The sequence below is a fragment of the Jaculus jaculus genome, chromosome 7 (assembly GCF_020740685.1).
Source record: "Jaculus jaculus isolate mJacJac1 chromosome 7, mJacJac1.mat.Y.cur, whole genome shotgun sequence".
NCBI classification, from domain to species: domain Eukaryota; kingdom Metazoa; phylum Chordata; class Mammalia; order Rodentia; family Dipodidae; genus Jaculus; species Jaculus jaculus.
In genome coordinates this window covers 98,520,965-98,543,362 of record NC_059108.1, presented here as the reverse complement: position 1 = coordinate 98,543,362, position 22,398 = coordinate 98,520,965, and the positions used below count along the sequence as shown (strand labels likewise).

Sequence of the window (22,398 nt, the reverse complement as noted above, 5' to 3'; positions counted from 1 at the left end):
GGAGTGTATTGGTGGGGGCGGGCTTATGGGTGTTATAGCCAGTTTCCCCATGCTAGTGTTTGGCACACTCTCCTGTTGCTATGGTCCACCTTATGTTGGCCAGAGATGATGTTCATCCTCTGCTCATACCATTGTTCTCCCTGCCATCATGGAGCTTTCTCCTTGAGATTGTAAGCCAAAATAAACCTCTTTTTCCCATAAGCTGCTCTTGGTTGGGTGATTTCTACCAGCAATGTGAACTTGACTGCAATACTAGTCACCAGGAAAATGCACATTAAAACTAGGTTGAGATTCCATCTCACTCCAGTCAGAGTGGCTACCATCATGAAGACAAATGACCATAAATGCTGGTGAGGATGCAGAAAAAGAGGAATCCTTCTACACTGTGGAATGCAATGTGGTCCAGCCATTGTGGAAATCAGTGAGAAGGTTCCTGAGACAGCTAAAAATAGATCTACCATCTGAACCAGTTATACCACTCCTAGGCATATACCCTAAGGACTTGTCTCACTACCTTAGAGATGCTTGCTCAACCATATTTATTCCCACTCTATTCACAATAGCTAGAAAATGGAACCAGCCTAGATGTCCCTCAACTTATGAGTGGATAATGAAGATATGGCACAGTTACACAATGGAGTTCTACTCAGCAGTAATGAAAAATGAAGTTATGAAATTTGTAGGAAAATGGATGGATCTGGAAAGGATTATACTTAGTGAGGTAACCCATGCCCAGAAAGCCAAACGTCACATGTTCTCTCTCATATGTACATCCTAGTTACAAATGATTGGCCTTCTTTGTAAGCAGGAATAAAACTCAATAGCAGAGGCCAGTAAGCTAGAAAGGATATATAAAAGGAATAGAAGTGGGGCAGAGGGGGGGTTCTTAATAGGATGGTATTGTCTATATATAAGTAGAAGAACAGATTAATGGGGGTGAAAAGGCCCAAAGTGAGGTCAGGGGAAAAGACTGAGTAAAGGAAAGGTGGAGGGAGGGCTAATCAAAATCTAGGAGGATATAAATAAGTCATATGGAAACCTACTTTTTTGGACAATGGAACACTCAGAAGCCATAGATTGTTACTAGAAAATTTTCAATGCCAGGGACCAGATACCTTCCAGTGAGTTGTTGGCCAGGGAGGTCCCTGATATGCCCAAAACATTACAGGCCATTGCTGAGGCCCTTGGTTTCCCACAAGGAATAGATGGTAAAACCCTACTGCTGAAGACTCCACATACTTGGCTACAAGGTCACTGAGATATCCTTCTGGAACTGATCTTAAAACTTCCTACATGTAGGCCAGCTAACAGAAAGCTGAGAAAAGCCATGCTGTATGCAGTTCAATGGGAGAGAGAGAAATCACCAGTGAAGATACTCAACAGTGGATACAGCAGGCCTTATATTTGGCTGGCATGTCTGTTATGGGGGAAACCTACCTATTTCTCTCTAATTGGACTGGAGTCCTGCTCCATGGGAGGGAATACATCCCTGATACTGAATACCTACAACAGTGGTAGTCCTGAGCCCTAGGGGTGTAACATCTGTTGGTGTCTGGCTAGATGTATATACTGTGCTCACCAAACTGCCCAGTAAGCACTTCTCTTAATGTTCATACCCATGTATTAATGCTACTCTCACTTTTGGTTAAAGAAGCTTCTCTTCAGATGGCAGTGACCTTGGGATGACTCAGAAGGCACCATGGTGCTGAGAAGAGGTGACAGCACTGAAATATCTTTATCACACCTTCCAAGGCTCAGCTCAGGTTCCATTGCAGAAGAGGTAGCGGAAAGAATGTAAGCGCCAAAGGAAGGGTACGACTCCTTACAACATGCTCCTCCAGACACACAATAGCCTGGATATCCATGACCTCACAGTGCCTAACACTACCTACACAGGACCACCATAATAGAAAGAAAAGATCACAGCATCGAAATAAAAGAGAGACTGAGAGGGGAAGGGGATGTGATGAAGAGTGGAGCTTCAAAGGGGAAAGTGGGGTGAGGGAGGGAATTACCACTGGACATTGTTTATAATTATGGTAGTTGTCAATTAAAAATAAATAAATAAGCTGGTCATGGTGGCACACACCTTTAATCCCAGCACTTGGGAGGCAGAAGTAGCACATTGCTGTGAGTCCAAGGCTACCCTTAGACTACATAGGTCAGCCTGCACTAGAGTGAGACCCTACCTTGAAACACACACACACACAATAAATAAATAAATAAATAAATAAATAAATAAATAAATAAAATAAGTAAATAAAAGGAAAAGTTTTTAAAAAGGTAGTCATCATTACTGTTTGTGAAGCAGGGAAAATTAATTAGAGAAAACAACTGAACTATTTCATAGCTAAACACGGTATGATATGGACTCTAGGTTTTATCTATAAGAAACAGTGTATAAATTCCTACAAAAGGATAGACAGTGGGACTGAATAGGGTTTGATTGAACCCAAACACAACATAGGAAGAAGGAAGAAAAAATAAGCAGGAACTAGATCACTGAAGGTTTCCCTAAATGAATTTATGTTGGTCAATATTATCAGTTTTGTGTTGTTTGGAGTGAATTATAAGGGAATGAGATTGAAGCCTGGAAGAAAATGAGGTAAGAAGGTAAAAATGAGTTAAATAGGTAAGAAATGAAATATGAACCAAAGCCATGGTAGTGGGTTTAAAAAGGGGATGAATTAAGACATAATTAAAAACAAAAAATTAAAATCTTAGCAAATAATTATGCACATGCATAGATTTTAGAAAGCAAATATATAAAGTAGCTTTAACTTTTTTCCAGCATTCTTACTTGCTCTCAGGGTGTTATTCATAATTCAATATAGTTTTACTAATCATAAAGAAAAACTGAATGCAAATATTCTTCACAGTGATTACTAACTTCTAAATCTACTTTCTGAGAAGTGATTTTGTTAAATTATGAGGCTCCCAGTTTCACAAAACTCTTTTTGTGTTGTTGCTTTTTTTCTGACATAGGGTCTCACTCTCATGAAAACTGACCTGGAACAAACTCTATAGTCCTAGATTGGCCTTGAATTCCCATCTCCTGGCAATACTCCTAACCTCAGCCTCCCATGTGCTGGAATAAAAGTCATGCATATAACCAAGCCTGACTACAAAGCTCTTAACACAAGACACACAAATATTCCCCATTCATATGTAAATGAATTACATGTTCCTTCAAAAATACCATTTAAGGGCTGGAAAGATGGCTCAGCAGTTAAGTGAGCTTCCTAAACAAGTATGAAGGCCTGAGACTGCCTGAGTTAGAATTCCAGAACCCATGTTAAAACAGGAGGGTGTAGCCACACACTCCTGTAACCCCAGTTTTGTAGGGGAGCTGAGACCCAGAATCCCAAGACCTTAAAGTTGGGTGCGGGGGGGGGGGGAGGGAAGCAGCCAGCACTAGGCTCCGTAAGAGACTCTGTTTCAGGGCTGGAAAGATGGCTCAGAAGTTAAGGCTCTTGTCTGCAAAGCCTAACAACCTGGGTTCAGTTCCCCAGAACCCACATAAAGCCAGATTCGCAAAGTGGCTCTTGCATCTAGAGTTCATTTGCAGCAGCTAGAGACTCTGTTTCAAACAAAGACAGAAAAGGGATGGAGCAGAGTAACCTATGTTTTGCTCTAGCCAATGCAGGTGAGTATACACACGCACAGTATCCAACTAATATCAGCTCCCGGTAACTAAATATCCTGTTTTATTTGTGAAGTGTGAGTGTGTGCCAATGGAGGCTACATAGGTATGTGCACAGGCCATGGCATGTGTGTGGAGGCCAGGGAACAACTTTCAGGTTAGTTCTTGCTGTTACATCTCATTTGAGACAGGGTTCCACTTGCTTGACCTCATTTTACTGAGCTTCTGGGAAATTCCTCTGCCTCTACCTCCCATCTCACTGTGTCAGCATGCTGGGATTACACAAGCCTGATACAGTTTCTCTCTTTTTTTTTTTTAATAACTATTTATTTATTTGTAAGCAGAGTGAGATAGAAGACAGGCAGAGAGAATGGGCACATTAGGGCCCAGATGTTGCAAATGACCTCCAGATGCATGTGCATCTGTGCATCTGGCTCTACATGGGCACTGGAAAACTGAACCCAGGTCTTTAGGCTTTGCAGACAAGTGCCTCAACCATTTACTCTCTCCAGCCCTAGCTTCTGGCTTTGTATGTGGGATCTGGGACCCAGGTCCCACGTTAGCCAGATGCACAAGGGGGCGCTCGCATCTGGAGTTCGTTTGCAGTGGTTGGAAGCCCTGGCGCACCCATTCTTTCTCTCACTCTCTATCTGCCTCTTTCTCTCTCTCTCACTCTCAAATAATCAAATAAATAAATAAAAATCTTTAAAAAAAAATAAACCTTAAAAAAAAAAAAAGAAATTGTCATTTGTTATGCCCAATGGTTGTACATGAGAATCACTTAGGAGCTGTTGGGAATAAACCTAACTTCAGTCCTTGCTTTCATTCTTTCTCCTGGCTTTCTTTAATCCTCACTCCCCATCAGGCTCAAACCCTTTCAGCTTGCAGGCTCTGGCAAGGAGCTCTTAAGAGTCCTAATATAAGTAACCAGGTGGACTTACAGGAAACTCAGCTATTGAGTTAACATTTTTTTTTCTTCCAAAATTAATACTTTCATTAGAATAGTCAATTTTTAAAAATTTTCTTTTTGCAAGGTAGGGTCTGTCTCCAGCCCAGGCTGATCTAGAATTCACTATGTAGTCTCATGGTGGTCTTGAACTCACAGTAATCCTCCTACCTCTGCCTCCTGAGAGCTGGGATTAAAGGCGTGTAGCACCACACCTGGCTTTTATTATTTGTTTTTTATATTTTAGTTTTTATTTATTTGAGAGAGAGGAAGGTAGAAAGAGAAAGAGAAAGAATTGGCATGCTAGGGCCTCTAGCTGCTGCAGACAACTCCAGACGCATGCATCACCTTGTGCATCTGGTTTATGTGGGTTACACGCAATTGAACCTGAGTCCTTTGGCTTTGCAGGCCTTGACCACTAAGCCATCTTTCCAGACCATAGAATGGTTAAAATTTTTAAGGAATTATGATTAGTTACAATTGGTAAGTATAAAAATTCTTTTTAATTATATTTAAATTTTTTTAAGATTTATTTTTATTTATTTATTAGAGACAGAGAGGGAGAGAGAGAAAATGGGCACATTAGGGCCTCTTGCCATTGCAAATGAACTCTAGATACATGTGCCACCATGTGATTCTGGCTTACGTGGGACCTGGAGAATCGAACCTGGGTCCTTAAGCTTTGCAAGCATGTACCTTAAACACTAAGGCATTTCTCCAGACCAAGTATAAAAACTCTAACTCTTAATGCATTTACTATCATTTTTTACATAATTCACTTTTTTTTTTTTTTTTTTTGTTTTTCAAGGTAGGGTCTTGCTCTAGCCCAGGCTGACCTGGAATTCACTATGTAGTCTCAGGGTAGCCTCCAGCTCACAGCAATCCTCCTACCTCTGTCTCCCGAGTGCTGGGACTAAAGGCGTGTGCCACCATGCCTGGCTCAATTCACACTTTTTATAAGTCATAATCATATGGATTAAACAGACATAGTGGCACATACCTAATCCCAGCACTCAAGAGGCACAGGTAGGAGGATCACCCTAAGTCCAAGGCCTGCCTGAGACTACATAGTGAATTCCAGGTCAGCCTGGGCTAGAGTAAGATCCTAGCTCAAAGGAAAACAAACAAACAAACAAAAAACAACCAAACCACCGTACAACCAAACAAAACAAAACCAAAAAAAGAAAAAAAAAAACAAAACCCAGACATCACCTGCACTGGGGCTTTGTTCAGCAGAAGAGTTTTTATTCTTTGCAGAAGAAATTCTTGTTGAACAAGGTTTTGATCCAAATGTTGGAAATATGTCTGACCTACAACAAAACAAAGTAATTCCAATAAACATTTGCAATTCAAAGCTGCTCAACACTCATATCACACATTCTCTACTTTTACAACTTACTATTACAATTTACTTTCAGCTAAGTAGGAAAACAAAGCAATTAGAAAAATTATGGCTAACAGTGTTTTTATTAGTATTCTCATTTCACTTTAAATATTTTTATTTATTTATTTATAAGAAGAGAGATAAAAGAGAGAAAATGGTAGTATCAGGGCCTTTAGCTACTACGAACAAGCTCTAGAGGCATGCACCATGTTATGTTTCTGGCTTTACATGAATACTGGGGAATCAAACTCAGGCCCTCAGACTTTGCAAGCAAGTGCCTTAACTGCTGAGCCATTTCTCTAGCCCCACCTTTTGAACTTCTAACCTTTTAAGCATATGGTTAATTCTTTAATTTTTTTTTTTTTTTTTTTTGCTTTTTCGAGGTGGGGTCTCACTCTAGCTCAGGCTGACCTGGAATTCACTATGTCATCGCAGGGTGGCCTTGAACTCATGGCGATCCTCCTACCTCTGCCTCCCGAGTACTGGGATTCATATGGTTAGTTCTTAATTATTCATGACAGGATTGATACTTTAAATGACTTTCTGACCTATACTATATAATCTCTGCCAAATTCCCCCCCCCAAACTGATGCAAGAGTCCATTCCAAAACCAAATCATCTCCCAATTATTTAACATAATATCTAGTATCACATGTCAGACAAAAATAGAGACTGGGACTGTAGAGATGGCTTATAGGTTAAGGTACTTGCCTTCAAAGCCAAAGGACCCAGGTCCAATTCCCCAGTGCCCACATAAAGCCAGATGCACAAGGTGGCACATGCTTTGGAGTTTGTTTGCAGTGGCTAGAGACCCTGGCATGCCCATTCTCTCTCTCTCTCTCTCTCAAAATAAAAAAATAAATAAACAATAAGAAAAATAAAGACTGGACAGTATTATAAACAGGAAGTCAGCTATAAATGAGTTAATGCCACATTCTCCTTAAGACTATTGTTTTTTGTTCCTGACGTTAAAAAGGGTTGCAAAGCCTTGTTTATTAACAAAGCAAGCTTTCATCATTAAACAGTATGAAATCTGAATGCAAAGAAATGCAGTGTTACAATGCAATTAACTAGTCAGTGATGGATATTATGAAGTAGACAAGCTCAATCTTAGTGATTTGGAGGTATATTTGCTATTGAATTTATCAGATTACTATAAATATACTTCTGCCTCCCAAGTGTTGGAATTAAAGGTTATGTGCACCATACCTGGCTATATATTTTGGGTTTTTTGTTTGTTTGTTTGTTTGTTTTCCAAGGTAGGGTCTCACTCTAGCCCAGGCTGACCTGGAATTCACTCTGTATTCTCAGGATAGCCTCAAACTCATGGTGATCCTCCTACCTCTGCCTCCCGAGTACTGGGATTAAAGGCATGTGCCACCACACCCGGCTTATATATTTGCTTTTTGAAATAGGGTCTCACTCTAGCCTAGGCTGACCTGGAATTCACAACATAGTCTCACATTGGCCTTGAACTCACAGCAATCCTACTACCTCTGCCTCTCAAGTTCTGAGATTAAAGGCATGTGCCACTAAGCCTAGTCTATCATATCTTCCAAATTTATTTTGTAAATATATTCTACTGTTATATCTAGGTAAAAACAAGGAAGGAATTCCCAGGAAGAAAAATTGCTAAGTGAAAAGACACCATTTATGTTAAATATATAAAGAAGAAATCCATAGGATGAGAAAAATTTCTAAGAACAGTGCATGAAAATTCAGAATTAAACTGGGAGTACAATATTATATGCCATATTGGAAAATTCTTAGCAGTGACTTAAATATAATCTCTACTTAAGCCAAGGCAAGTTTACTTCTGAGTTTTGTCCAAAATAAAGGGAGAAGGGATTCCCTCAAATCCTACAATGCCACAGAAATGCCCAGAAGTCAGGGTGTGTCACTTTTTAAACCTAGAGGCTATTGAGATAACCTGGAAAAGCTGCTTCAACTGTAATTCTCTCCAAATTTAAGCCATCCTATAGTTCTAGCACTATTGCTGTAGGTCAGAAGACTCCTCAGAGAGCTACAAGAGTGTTAGCATGTAGTCCAGAATACCTACAAGATGATAGAGCTAAGAAAATGTAAGAAATATTGGGATTACAGCTAGATAGAACTCCATAAATTTAACCTATGCTGAGCTTAAAATCAAAGTAATGACATAAGCCAATGGCACAAAAGTAAACAAGACAGAAAAGAGTTAATAAAGGACAAAATGAATTAGGGTAAAGCTTAGGAAAATCAACCACTAGAGTTACATCCATTACATGCTCTAAATTACTGCTTTTGCATTCTCTTTCCCATCCTCACTCCCAACCAAAGCTAAGCAAGCTAGTGTTCATACATTTCCCCACTGTCTTTTACATGTATTCTAACATTTTAAAAACCAAAAAGTCTTTTCCAACTTAACAATAAAAGTTTAGATCACAAATTACAGATGAATGTTAGTTAGCATGCCAAAAAATAGAATACATTATTCTCTTCCCCTGGGGAGTCGTAGAGAGAGAAGATGTCAGTGACTCTTGGCTATACACTCCACTTTCACTGTAAGAGCTGATGTTGGGAGAGGAGCAGCGCGATGGGGAGTCCATGGTCAGATCAAGCTTCAGGGCAGAATCAGGGCTCTCTATATCAGAAGTGCTGCCACTCAGCTTAGCTCTTTTCTTAGCTGCACTGTTACGAAGGGACCTGAGAGAGCTCTGCATCTAAGAAAACATAAAACTTAATCAGCTTCATGAAATAAAATGAATTATTTATTATAAATGTTACCTTCCATTAACTTTGCTAAGCTAGCTATTCCTTTGTCCAGACTAACAAAATAGATGCTATTACATAGATTAAAAGCAGATTTCATTTCTTAGGTGTTAATAACCAACTACTAGGTAAAATAAAAAGTAAGTTTCTTTTTTTAAAAGTAGGTTTCTTACAAAGACAACTCACAGCTATTTTTTCACTATGATACTGGAATCAAACAGTAGTGGTCATACTTTAAAAAGTCTAAGAACCTAAACTGAACAGACTGGTATGCTACTGTAATTACTCAGAAGTTCTAGGACAAGTTCTAAACAAACAGCCATTTTCTAAAGTTTGACATTTATATTAAGTTTCCAAGTGATAATGGTTCAGAGAGCTGGGTATGGTGGTGCATGCCTTTAATCCCAGCACTTGGAAGGCAGAGGTAGGAGGATCACATAAGTTCAAGGCCAGCCTGACACTATGGAGTGAGTTCCAGGCCAGCCTGGGATAGAGGGAAACCCTACCTTGAAAGCCCTCCTGCCCCAAAACAAAAGAGAGTTCAAAGAAACAGATCAATGTATATAATTTATAAAGCTAAGTGTTTCCAGAAACAGAATAGAAATTATTGCATGCTAATATATTGAGGATGACAGCAAAACTCTGAATCAAGTAAGAAACAAACTGTTTCAATTCATGAAAAGGTGGTGTGGTTACACACATATCTCTAATGCAAATTCAGGTGCTGGGGTTGGAGATCAGAGAATAGCTGGGACTTGTTGATGGACAGCAGCTCCTGGTTGAGGGAGAAACCTGTTGTAAGGACTATGTGGATGAGTAATAAGAGAAGGACACCTGTTCTCCTCTGATCTCTGTACATTTAATAAATGTATGGGGTACAAGCATTTGCACACACACATATGGTCATCATACACACATACATACATACACTCTCTCTCTACATGCATGCACACCAAAAAAATGTTCACTAAGGCATTGTTTGTGATAGAAAAAGGCCAACAATATGCCAAAAGCAGCTTTATTACTATAACATTAAAAAATTGATATATAAATACATATATTAAAGTAAAATCAACAAACCAGATTTAAAAAAAGTAGAAACAGTAGTTAATACCTCTGGTGAAGAGCAAGAAGTGGATTTGGGAAGGACCTATATTTCACATATTAAAAAAAATAGAAGCCAGGTGTGGTGGCACACAACTTTAATCCCAGCACTTGGGAGGCAGGGGTAGGAGGATCACTGTGAGTTCAAGACCAACCTGAGACTATATAGTGAACTCCAGGTCAGCCTGGACAGCCAGATATGGTGGTACACCATAATCTTAACACTTGAGAGGCAGAGGTAGGAACACTATCATGAGTTTGAGTCCACCTTGAGTCTACTTAGTGAATTCCAGGTCAGCCTAACCTAGAGTGAGACCCTACCTTGAAAAAACAACCCCCCCCCCAAAAAACAGTGAGACAGCAAGACTCTCTTTCATAAAACCAAAAACATAAGACAAAACAAAACAAAATAAAATAAATTGAATTCAAGCCAATATGTCAAACTGTTCAATGGTTGTAAGATTTGGTATGACGAGATGCCCTCCTGATAAATCACTATATTTTCTATAATGAACATAAACTATTTTTATAAATAAGAAAAATATGGGAGCTAGAGATATGGCTTAACAGTTAAGGCACTTGCCTGCGAAGCCTAAGGACCCAGGTTCAAGTCCCCAGGACCCATGTAAGCCACATGCACAAGGTGGCACATGTGTCTGGAGTTCATTTGTAGTGGCTGGAGGCCCAAGAGTTCTCATTCTCTCTATCTGCAACCCCCATGAATAAATAAAATAAATAAACAAAAAAAATTATTTAAAAAATGGGATAAAGTGCTAGAGAGATGGCTTAGCGGTTAAGCGCTTGCCTGTGAAGCCTAAAGACCCCGGTTCGAGGCTCGATTCTGCAGGACCCACGTTAGCCAGGTGCACAAGGGGGCACATGCATCTGGGGTTTGTTTGCAGTGGCTGGAGGCCCTGGCTTGCCCATTCTCTCTCTCTATCTGCCTCTTTCTCTCTCTGTTTATCGCTCTCAAATTAACAAATTTTAAAAATGGGACAAAAAGTTTTGACTTTGTTTAACAATTAGATAATAAAAGTTGTATTTTTAAATTATTTAAAATGATACATAGTTCTAACCTCTTCTTGATCCAAATCTTTATCTCTGAAATGTAATCCAGAAAGATCAATTGTAAGACTATCTTTTTCACTCTTCCAAATATCATCAGGCTCTTTCTTCTTCTTTCCCAGTGTGCTTAAATCAGCTTTACCAGGCAAAAGGCTCACTCCCCTTGGGATGGGAGGGACAGGCTTTGTCCCATTTAGGCCCCTCCGTGAAGATGGTGATCTCACCAAGGCAGGTATAAGTTGAACTGGAGTAGGTTTTTCTTGAGAATTTTCTCCTGCATGAAAGATGAGTTTTTTTACTTTCTCTTATTTTTAGAAGAAAAAGTTTAAATTCATGCTTGGAATAGTGTTTTAAAATATAATGGTGTATTCTTTTATCAGAAACATAGTATTTAATATGAAAGTTATCAGCATTCCCTAATAAAGATAACAAAAATAAGAATATGTAATTCTTTCATATTACATCAAAATATTAGAAACCAAGTGACAATAACTATAATGACTCATGTTTACTATGATAAGGTCCAAGATAAGCTAGCAGGACTGCTTTCTGGTTTAGTTATATATGCCTCATTTCAGTCACTAGAACATGTTAGTGAAACAATAATACTGGGCACAGGGGAGAATGGACAGAACAAAGTCTTGTCTTTCTTTCTCTCTCTCTTTCCTTTTATGTGATGCTAGGAATCAAACCAGAGGTTCATATATTCTAGGCAAGTGCTCTATCACTAAGTTACACACCTAAATCAAAGTCTTAGCTTTCAAAACAGCTGAACTCTCTCAATACCATATTTGATCTAATAGGGAAGACAAAGAAATAAATAGAAGGCTATAGAAAGTTCAGTATTAACAAAAAAATGACATAATAGGCTGACTATTAAAAAAAAAAAGTTTATAAAGCAGGCATGGTGGCCCATGCCTTTTTTATAATCCCAGCACTTGGAAGGCAGAGGTAGGAGGATCGCTGAGAGTTCAAGGCCTCTCTGAGTCTACAGAGTGAATTCTAGGTCGGCCTGGGCTAGAGTGAAACCCTCACCTTGATAACTGTCCCCCGCAAAAAAGCTATAGTTATAAACTGGAACTTTGGTCTTGTGAGATAGTTCAAAGGTGGAACATTTTACCTCATAGGATATGGGAAATCTTTTTCTTTTTTAAATTAAGAGAAGTAAGCCTTTGTTTCCATGGTTTTTAAATAAAGCTGGCTGAATTTGGTGGTTCTCTGGTGACTGGTTTAAGAGACCAATCCCATATCCTGGTCAGAATCCTCCAATTCTTCCTTGGCTTCAACCTTGGTTGGTTGGGGCATAGCAGAAATAGTCGTGGGGGCCATAAGCACAGCACCCACAAATGAGAGAGATCAGCCAAGAAGGCCTTGACCTTCTCAGCAAGTGAGAAGGTATACTCAGTGTCCACAGACAAAGCCAAACCTGATTGGACCTACTGATGACAAAATGAGGTACTGAGGCAACAGCTGGATAACGGATCTGCAGACAAATCCTGCAACATGTGGACACACCCCAGGAAGCGAGAATGCAGTTTCCACTGTGATGTCAAGCATTTTGGGGTGGTAGATGCTGCCATTGTCAAGCACCTGCTTGATGATCAGCACACAGGAGCAGGGGGAGATGTTCAGCATGTTTTGAAGGGTGAGCTTGCTGCCCCCCTTTGTCTCCAGTCTTAATGAGTTGCACATTACTCAGGATTTCAATGATGCCCCAGGAGATCTTAGTGGTGTTGTCTATAGTCTGAAAGTAGGAGGTCTTCTTGGGCCATACACCAGTGTTCAGGGCTGGCACAGGGACTTTGCATGCAACAATGGCACAAGCATGGATGACAGCAGGCACCTTGTTGGCCACCAGCATGTCCCTGGTTCTCTTCAGTAAATACAAAGTCCACATACCCCTATATGAAACAATGGTTTCTCCAGAGCTGGGTAGTTCTCTAGTTGCCCTCAGATGGCCTTGTGCATTGTGGTGTTCTTACCCATCAGCACCATGGCCTTCCTTGAAGGGACATGCAGATCTGCTGAAGCCTACATTGTCTGCTCCCACAATGAAGCATTTTGGATAATTATCTAAAAGTCGGGGATCTTAAGAATATAGTTGGACTTTTAGGTCACCCTGTCTTCCCTGGGCATCACATGCCAGGTTTAAAGATGACATCACTCTACTGATAAGGACACCTGGTAAGATCATAGGGGTGTCTTTTAATAGACTTTAAAAAATATTTTATTTATTTCAAAGAGAGAAGGAGAGAGAAGGGGGGGGAGGAGGGAGGGAGAGAGAGGGAGAGAATATGGGTACTCCAGGGCCTCTAGCCACTGCAAATGAATTCCAGACCCATGCACTACCTTGCACATCTGGCTTACGTGGGTCCTGGGGAATTGAACCTGGGTCCTTTGGCTTTACAGGCAAGTGCCTTAACCACTAAGCCATCTCTCCAGCCCTACAGACTTTATTTTTTAAAATGTCTTATTTATTTACTTGACAGAGAAAGAGGCAGAAAGAAAGAGAGAGAGGGAGAGAATGAGTGCACCAGGGCCTCCAGGCACTGCAAACAAACTCCAGATGCATGTTCCCTCTTGTGCATCTGGCTTACATGGGCTTGGAGAATCGAACTGGGATCCTTTGGCTTTGCAGGCAAACACCTTAATTGCTAAGCCATCGCTCCAGCCCCAACAGATGTTATTTTAAAAAAGATGTTTTATTTACATATTTGAGAGGAGAGAGGCAGAAGCAGTTAGAGAACAGGCATGCCAAGGTCTAGCCACTGCAAACAAACTCCAAATGTATGCCCTACCTTGTGTATCTGGCTTTATGTGGGTACTATGGAAACAAACCTGGGTCCCATGGCTTTGCAGGCAAGTCCCTTAACAGCTAAGCCATCTCTCCAGCCCAGCAGACTTTATTTTGAAACTAGATTTGTCCTGAATGAACTTAACATGCTAACTTCATGATTTTAGAATGGGATACTATTAGGAAAGAATATTTTAGTTTAATCACATGAGAACTCTTCAAAATCATTTCCGAATACAATACACAACACTGTATATTATATAATTCTGCAGTATTAATTCTGATACATAAATAAGTTTAAGCAAAGTATTGCTCTTTACCCATTATTCCTACCTGTGGGCTCAGATGATTTTTGGCTGACAAGCTTTTTCTGTGGAATTGGCTTTGACAGTCCTTCAAAGCTTTTCAGAGGCCAGGAATTTGAGAAATTCGTAGTATTGTCTTGAGACTTCTTTGGAGATATAGAAAGAGGAGATGTATGCTTTGGACTAGTTCGAGGTGATGATAGAGGATAGGATGGAAGGACAAAGGGTCCTGAGCTTGGAGTTGATCCAGAGTATGATGAAGTATGTTCTGTTTGACTACCAAATGTTTGTTGTGCCTTATTGCCAAAATTTAGGCTAGTAAACACTGTAATGAAATAAATATATTATTTATAAAATATATCCTCTCAGCTTGGTTGCCTTTTTATGTTCAGATTTTCATTCTGTATCACATTTTATATATTTTCAAGAACAGATATAATTAAATTTGTGCTCAAATATTTCATAGCTTCTAGTCTAAAACTTACTCTTGAAGTTTTGTTATATTTGTAGTTATTTTTTTCTTATAATTTTGCCAAATTAGATATATGTGTAAACATATACAAGCATATCACACATCAGAAAAATACTGTCTTCTTAGTGTGCTTTTGTCTTATCATAAGAACAGTTTTACTACTAAAAATGGTTTTGGCATTAGTGTACATATTTTCCATTATCAGCATAGTTATACTTGCTTTATTTCATTCACTGTTAGCCTACCATATCTTTTACATGCTTCATTTTTTCCCAATTTATTTCATCTTTATGTTTTTGGTTTTTCGAGGTAAGGTCTTTGCTCTAGCCCAGGCTGACCTGGAATTAGTCTCAGACTGGTCTCAAACTCACAGCAATCCTCCTATCTCAGCTTCCAGAGTACTAGGATTAAAGGCATGTGCTACCATGCCCAGTTCCAATTTATTTTGATGTATTTTAAATGAGGTCTTTTTTTTGTGGTGGCATTGGGCATTAAACCAGAGTCTTATATATCTTAAGTAAATGTTCTACCACTAAGCTACATTCCTTGCCCATATATGAGCCTCTTAAAAAAATAAACATATGTCTGTTTAAAGAGATGACTCATCAGTTAAAGGCACTTGCTTGCAAAGCCTGTTGGCCTGGGTTCAATTCTCCAATAACTTAAAGCCAGATTCACAAAGCAGCATATGTGTTTGGAGTTTGTTTCAGTGGCAAGAGGCCCTGGCATACATATAGTCTCTCTCTGTCTTCCTTTCAAATAAAGAAATATTTCAAAAGCACACACTTTCAATGGGAAAAAAAATCTGATAATCACTATCATCTTAAATGGTAACCACTTATATTCATGGTAATTATTCATATTGCTATCTTATTTTATCATTTTCTTCCTTTTACATTTTCATCTTTCATTAATAATTTTGTCTTACTTCTTAACGAAAATATATGAATATTTGAAATCTTTTAGGAGTTTTCTTAAATTTTCCTTTAATATTTAAAAGACTTTTTATGGCAAAAGACCTAGCTTATTTATATTACAAATAAAACAAATATTTTTTTTTCTGAACACTTAAATGAGTATAAATATCCCATCATTAATTTTTTGTCTGTTTTTTGAGAAGGATCTCACTGTAGCCCAGGCTGACCTGGCACTCACTCTAGTCCCAGACTGGCCTGGAACACACAGCGATCCTACTACGTCTCCTGCCTCCTTTGTGCTGAGATTAAAGGTGTGCACCAATTTAAAAAAAAAAAAAAAAGGCTGGAGAGATGGCTTTAGTGGTTAAGCACTTGCCTGTGAAGCCTAAAGACCCCAGCTTGAAGCTTGACTCCCCAGGACCCATGTTAGCTAGATGCACAAGGGGTGTACGCGTCTGGAGTTCATTTGCAGTGGCTGGAGGCCCTGGCTCACCCATTTTCTCTCTCTCTTTCTCTCTGTTGCTCTCAAATAAATAGATAAAAATAAACAAAAAACAAAACAAAACAAAAAAAGGTGTGCACCAACTACCACACCTGGCTTACATCATTAATTTTTTAAAAGCATATTTTAGTTATTTATTAGACAGAGAGTGAGCACACCAGGGCCTCCAGCCACTGCACATGAACACCAGACATGTGCAGCATCTTGTGCATCTTGCTTATGTGGTTATAGTGGAATCAAACCTGGATCCTTAGGCTTCACAGGCATGCACCTTAACTGCTAAGCTGTCTCTCCAGCCCTACATCATTAACTTTTTAAATTTCTTTTTATTTATTTATTTATTTATTTATGAAATAGAGAATGGGCAGGCCAGGGCCTTCAGCCTCTGAAAATGACTCCAGATGCATTCACTACCTTGTGCATCTGGCTTACATGGGTCTTGGGGAATTGAACCTGAGTCCTTGGGCTTTGCAGGCAAGTGCCTTAACAGCTAAGCCATCTCTCCAGCCCATACATTATTAATTTTTAACTTATGTCTGACATGTCTATTTAAATTTTTTTCTCTGAGAGAAGGTTTTGCTATGCACATATTTTTTAATATATATCCAACTATTAGGCTAAATTCTATAGAACTTTAGGAAACTATTAACAATTTAGGAATTTTAGGAAACCTTTGCACTTGTTGTGAAAGGTGTTCTGAGAAGTTACAGAAAAGTACAGCCTCTATCAGATGTGACTAAACACAAGGTGGAGGACTTCAAAGGTCCTGTAATCATTCTGGGACAGCCCAAATCCCAGGAACAGAATAAGCAATACAGCATACCTTTGTTTGTACTAGTCCAGAGTCCTAAGAGTAGGAACTACTGACACACTAAAATAGACAAAGTGATTTTCTGAATTGTAATACCACAAAGAATAATTTTAAGGAGTCATGTGCCCCTTCAGGGTGGTTGGTGGAAAAGAGCTAAAATATAAGTACTATATTAGCTAATTTTCTTTACTGATTTCAAATAACTACTTTTGTATTAACCAATATGTACAAACCCCCATCACTGAAAAAGTTTATAAAAGGACATAAAAAAATTAAAATACTTATAGAACTAGTTAATTTGATATTATCTCCATTTAGTAAAGTTATTGATTAGCATGGACATTTAAAACATCTTTAAGGTCAACGTTCACATGACTCATATGACTAATAAGCAGCAAATCCTTCCTTTTCTTCTGTATCTTATATCTTTTGCTTTTAATTTTTTTGTTCATTTTTATTTATTTATTTAATAGCAACAGACACAGAGGTAAAGGCAGATAAAGAGAAACAATGGGCATGTCAGAGCCTCCAGCCACAGCAAACTAACTCCAGATGTGTGCCCCCTTGTGCATCTGGCTAACTTGGGTCCTGGGGAATTGAGCCTCACTTCACAGGCAAGTGCTTAACCGCTAAGCCATCTCTCCAGACCACATCTTTTACTTTTAAAGACAAGGTCTCATCATGTACTCCAGACTGGCCTGAAACTCTCAGCAGTTTTCCTGCTCAGTCCCCAGATGCTGGAGCACACTAAGCTTTTGTGTTTTTCTTTTCTTGATTCTTCAAGGTAGGGTTTTGCTCTAGCCCAGGCTGACCTGGAATTCACTGTGTAATCACAGGTGGCCTCAAACTCATGGTGATTCTCCTACCTCTGCCTCCCAAGTGCTGGGATTAAAAACGTGTGCCACCATGCCTGGCTCACACTAAACTTTTATCTGGTTTTATCTAAAATAGCATTAAAATTTAAATAATTCCATGCATATGATAGATGTTATTTTCCATTTCTTGGTATTAATTCATCACAGGTTTCTAAACTTTAAATACTCATATTTAAACCAAGGTGATAAAAATCTAACATTTTGGGATAACAATTCTGAAAAATGCTGTTATTAAATTATAAACAAGCATATTTTTGGGGTAAGCATAATTATATAAAACAACATACAGGTAGTGTTGGAAATCCCAAATAGTTATAATTAATGTTTCTATTTCAGTTAAGCTTGAAAATTGTACCTTTATCTTGATGATTGTTAGATGTCCCCAGGAACTGTAAGTTAGAACCCACACTGCCAGCTTTGCCACACATCTGTGCAAATCCAACTTGTCCACATTTCCCAGGAAGATTAGTTTGATGAATCCCTGTATTACCTTTTGAGAAGAGGGAAAAAACATACAAGTAAACTTTATATTATAAGCACATCTTATGTCACAAATTTTGGTATAATTTGGGTGGGAATAAATTCCAGAGTATTAGCACAGTACAAAGATCTTAGTACTGTCAAATCTGATTGTTGGCAAAGGTTAAAGGCCAGAAAATCTACACTAAGGTCAAGAATGGGAACAGTACGTTGAAGAATGTACACCAAGATAGCTTCTTCCTACACTCTCCCTTTTGTCAGTACACAGCATTCATTACACTTGATTATTCTTCTTCCTGTAGCTATATACTACCTCAATAGTTCTATGAAGAATTCCTTTACCATATACCAACACAGCATTCACAAAGGTTCTCAGCCAGTCTGTCTCTCTCCAATTGTTTGCTACCACATGTGGCCATTCATATAGTCATATTTCATGACTCCTTTTCTTGTGACAGGTTAAGGATATGGCTATAAATAAAAAGAAAGTAATAATAACCTATCTGGCATTCAGTTTATTCATTTGTAAAAATGAGTTGGTCCTTATAAGTTCTGAAAATTTTAAAATTCTCTTATGATTTCATGCCTTTTATCTTTAATGTACTAGACATCTATGTCAATTTTCATATCCATATTTTTCTTTATACTTTCTCCCTCCCTATATATTGTCTCATTGCAACCACCCCCCAGTCCAGCTCAAACCAATCTCTTCTCTGCCATATTCAGAAACTACATCAATAACACTTATGATTTCCATTTTTTTGTTTTGTTTTATATTTCAAGGTAGGGTCTCACTCTAGCACAGGATGACCTGGAATTCACTACATAGTCTCAGGATGCCCTTGAACTCACAGTGAACCTCTTACCTCTGGCCTCTGAGTATGAAATTTTTTTTTTTTTTTTTGAGGTATAGTATCACTCTAACCCAGGCTGACCTAGTCCCAAGCTGGCCTTGAACTCACAGAGATCCTTCTATCTCTGCCTCCCAAGTGCTAGGATTAAAGGCATGAACCACCACCGGGTCCTCTTCCTTTCTTGAATTCTTATGAAGTTTATCATGAATGTTATCCAATTTAATGTTAGGCAATATATTATTTTACTTGTTAATTATTTAAAATCTGTACAACCAGGGCTGGAGAGATGGCTTAGTTGTTAAGGCACTACCTGTGAAGCCTAAGAACCCAGGTTCGACTCCCCAGGGCCTACATAAGCCAGATGCACAAGGTGGCATGTGTAAGTATGCAGTTCATTTGCAGCAGGTGGAGGTCTTGGCATGTCCATTCTATCTGCCTGTCTCTCCCTCTCTCTCTCATATAATAAATAAAAATAAAATTAAAACAAAATACACCTTAAATCTATACAACCAAACAATGACCTTCTTAATGGCACAGGAACTATGAAACATAAAAATCCAAAATAATTCAAGCATAACTGAATAAATTATTGTATGTTTTCCTCTATCAAATATACAAACTAAACTATTTCATCAGTGGCTAGAGAGCTAGCTCAGCATATAAAAATGTTTTCTGGGCTGGAGAGATGGCTTAACAATTAAGGCACTTGCCTACAAAGTCAAAGGACCCAAGTTTGATTCCCCAATACCCACATAAGTCAGATGCACAAGGTAGCACATATGTCTGGAGTTCCTTTGCAATAGCTGAAAGCCCTGGTATGCCCATTCTCTCTCTCTCTCTCTATCTATCTGCCTCTATCTCTCTATTTCTCTCAAATACGTAAAGTAAAAAAAAATAAAAAATATAAAAATTGTTTGCTGTATAAGCATGACGGTCTAAATTCTATTTTTAGCACCTACATAAAAAGCTTGACATGACCACACACAGCTGTGACTCCAGTACTGTGTGAGAACTGCTAGGGCTCACTAGTCAGCCTGTCTAACCAGCTCCAAGCTCAGTGAGACTCTGTCTCAAGGAAACAATATGGAAGAGCAATGTGGAAGAATGTCAGAGGAGAATGTTCTCCTCTGGTCTCCCCATGTGTACACATGAGGCTTGCACATTTACACACAAGTGCCTATACCACATACCACACCATACACATATCATACATAATACACACATAGACACACATACCTCTCCCACAAAAACTCCTAACACAATCAGTGTAATATTTCATTTCTGTATGAAAATACTACATGCTTTTACTATACAATATTCTATAAATTCTCCTAGCAGAATATTTGCTAAATATTGTGTGGAAACTTATAGTCAACAAATTTCAATTACTACTTCCATCTGAATAGTAAATGTTAAAAATATACATGATAGTCAATCTTTACCTTCTAAACCGTTTTCCCTTCACACTGGCATTGTTTTATCAACATATTTCCTTTTTTCTCCTTCTTTAATAGAAAATTAATACCAATGTGTTAGTATACACAGGGAAATTCACAGAAGTATGGCTAACCTAACAGATTATTACCCTTTTATAACTTTCTGAGTACTAAATCTTGAAATCCTTCTCTAGACCCCTTTGTCTTTTATTTATTTATTTAATTTTTTCTTTGTCTTTTATTTATTTATTTATTTATTTATTTGAGAGCGACAGACACAGAGAGAAAGACAGATAGAGGAAAAGAGAGAGAATGGGCGCGCCAGGGCTTCCAGCCTCTGCAGACGAACTCCAGACATGTGTGCCCCCTTGTGCATCTGGCTAATGTGGGACCTGGGGAACCGAGCCTCGAACCGGGGTCCTTAGGCTTCACAGGCAAGCACTTAACCGCTAAGCCATCTCTTTTATATCAAACCATTATATCTTTTTGACTACTCTTTTCTATGCTACCTATAATCATATCATGTTAGTTGCTTTTTCCTTACTAAAAAAAAAAAAAAAAAAAAAAATCTGTTAATCTATAAGGCTTCAAATATGAGCTGAAATATTTGAACCTAGCACACAAAGGTGCCCAAATCCCAATTTAATCTGTCTTGACACACTTCTAGAGAAGCCCATTCCTAATGTAAACTTTGTTTCTCCTCTGTTCTGTCATGTGGACTTCTTCCACAGTGGTAATGCTTTTTCAAATTATATGCCTAGGCCAATAACTATGTCATATGAACTACCACAACACCTACTTTATGTAATAACTAGGCAATTAAACATCTTTCCAGATGCTTTGACAAAATTCTAAAAGTATTCAGGACTCTCCATTCTTACTGGATATATCCAGTCTACCAGCAAATCGTCTCAACTCTGCCTTTGCCACAGACTCAGAATCCCATCACTTCTTACTAAGTTCACTATTATTCTACTTAAAGCCTCAGTAAACTGTGGCCCAGGCTATGACAAGTAACTTTTACTCAGTTCCCTTTGTCCTCTTTTTATCTAATTTAAGTACAACATCTGAAAGAAGCCTAGAAAACATAAGGCAAATCACTTCTTTCCTGAAAATGCTTCTCAGAATAAAAGCTAGTTCATTCAGTTCTCCAGCAGGCTTTAGAGTTATCTCTGGATATTTTTGACTTCTTTTTCCCTTATTCATTTCATTATAAACATACTAGTCTCTTTAATCCTTATGAAATATGTTCCATATTTATTTATTTTATTTCAGTTACTCTGCCCTAACAATTCTTTCTTCCTGAAATTACTTGCTCTTCTCTCCTGGTATCTTGGTATCTAGTATTTTCCTTCAAATGCTACCTTCTGATAAGGCCATCTTTCATCACAATATCTAAAATACTCTTATTCTCTTCACTTTAGTGCTATCCACAGCCTCTATCACCATCTAACCTACCATGTCTTGTACAGATTTAATGTCTGCTCCTATACTAGGCAGAAAGCATCTCTCTCTCGACTGCATGTGCCAGCATGACACACAGGAGATACACAGTAAATATGAGGCATTCAGTAAGTGAATACTATCCTGCATTACTAATTAGTGGATTTCAATGAGGAATTTTTCCATGGGTACATGAGACAATTACACAACGTGGCCATTAATCAGATTGTCAATAAACATTTACTGACTCTGACCTGCTTAGATTATATATTTTATGATTCCTCAAATGGGCTAAGGGGTTTAGAGATGTCTTCAACTTAGTTCCACATGTCCATTGTCCCTAACATTTACTTACCAGTGGCACATATAGGAAGAGAATCTGTAAAATCCCGGTTATTTTGAAATAAGTTCCGTGAAACTCTTTTTCTGCTAAAACATAAATCATCATTGGCTGGCATTCCTTGAGTGTGCTTTAATTTTGGAGATGAGATGAGATCACAAGTCGAAAACTATTGAGAACAGAATAATAAGTTATCAAATTTGTGTTTTCTATTTGATAAGAAAAAATAATTTAGACCCAATTACACACTTCCAATTAAAGGAAAAATGTTATCAA

At 38.4% G+C, this 22,398-nt stretch overlaps 1 protein-coding gene across 4 annotated transcripts in view; it reads right to left on the bottom strand.

Annotated features, from left to right (window-relative positions):
- Togaram1 (TOG array regulator of axonemal microtubules 1) overlaps positions 1–22,398 on the bottom strand; it is a 108,950-nt gene that overhangs the window by 63,287 nt on the left and 23,265 nt on the right. For all 4 annotated transcript variants that reach the window (XM_004649143.2, XM_045155037.1, XM_045155038.1 and 1 more), the window contains 6 exons: positions 22,138–22,291; positions 17,925–18,059; positions 14,021–14,317; positions 10,905–11,167; positions 8,443–8,675; positions 5,802–5,899 (listed from right to left, as the gene is read on the bottom strand). In XM_004649143.2, the coding sequence (XP_004649200.1) occupies positions 5,802–5,899; positions 8,443–8,675; positions 10,905–11,167; positions 14,021–14,317; positions 17,925–18,059; positions 22,138–22,291 (1,180 nt within the window). The remainder of the gene's footprint in view (positions 1–5,801; positions 5,900–8,442; positions 8,676–10,904; positions 11,168–14,020; positions 14,318–17,924; positions 18,060–22,137; positions 22,292–22,398) is intronic.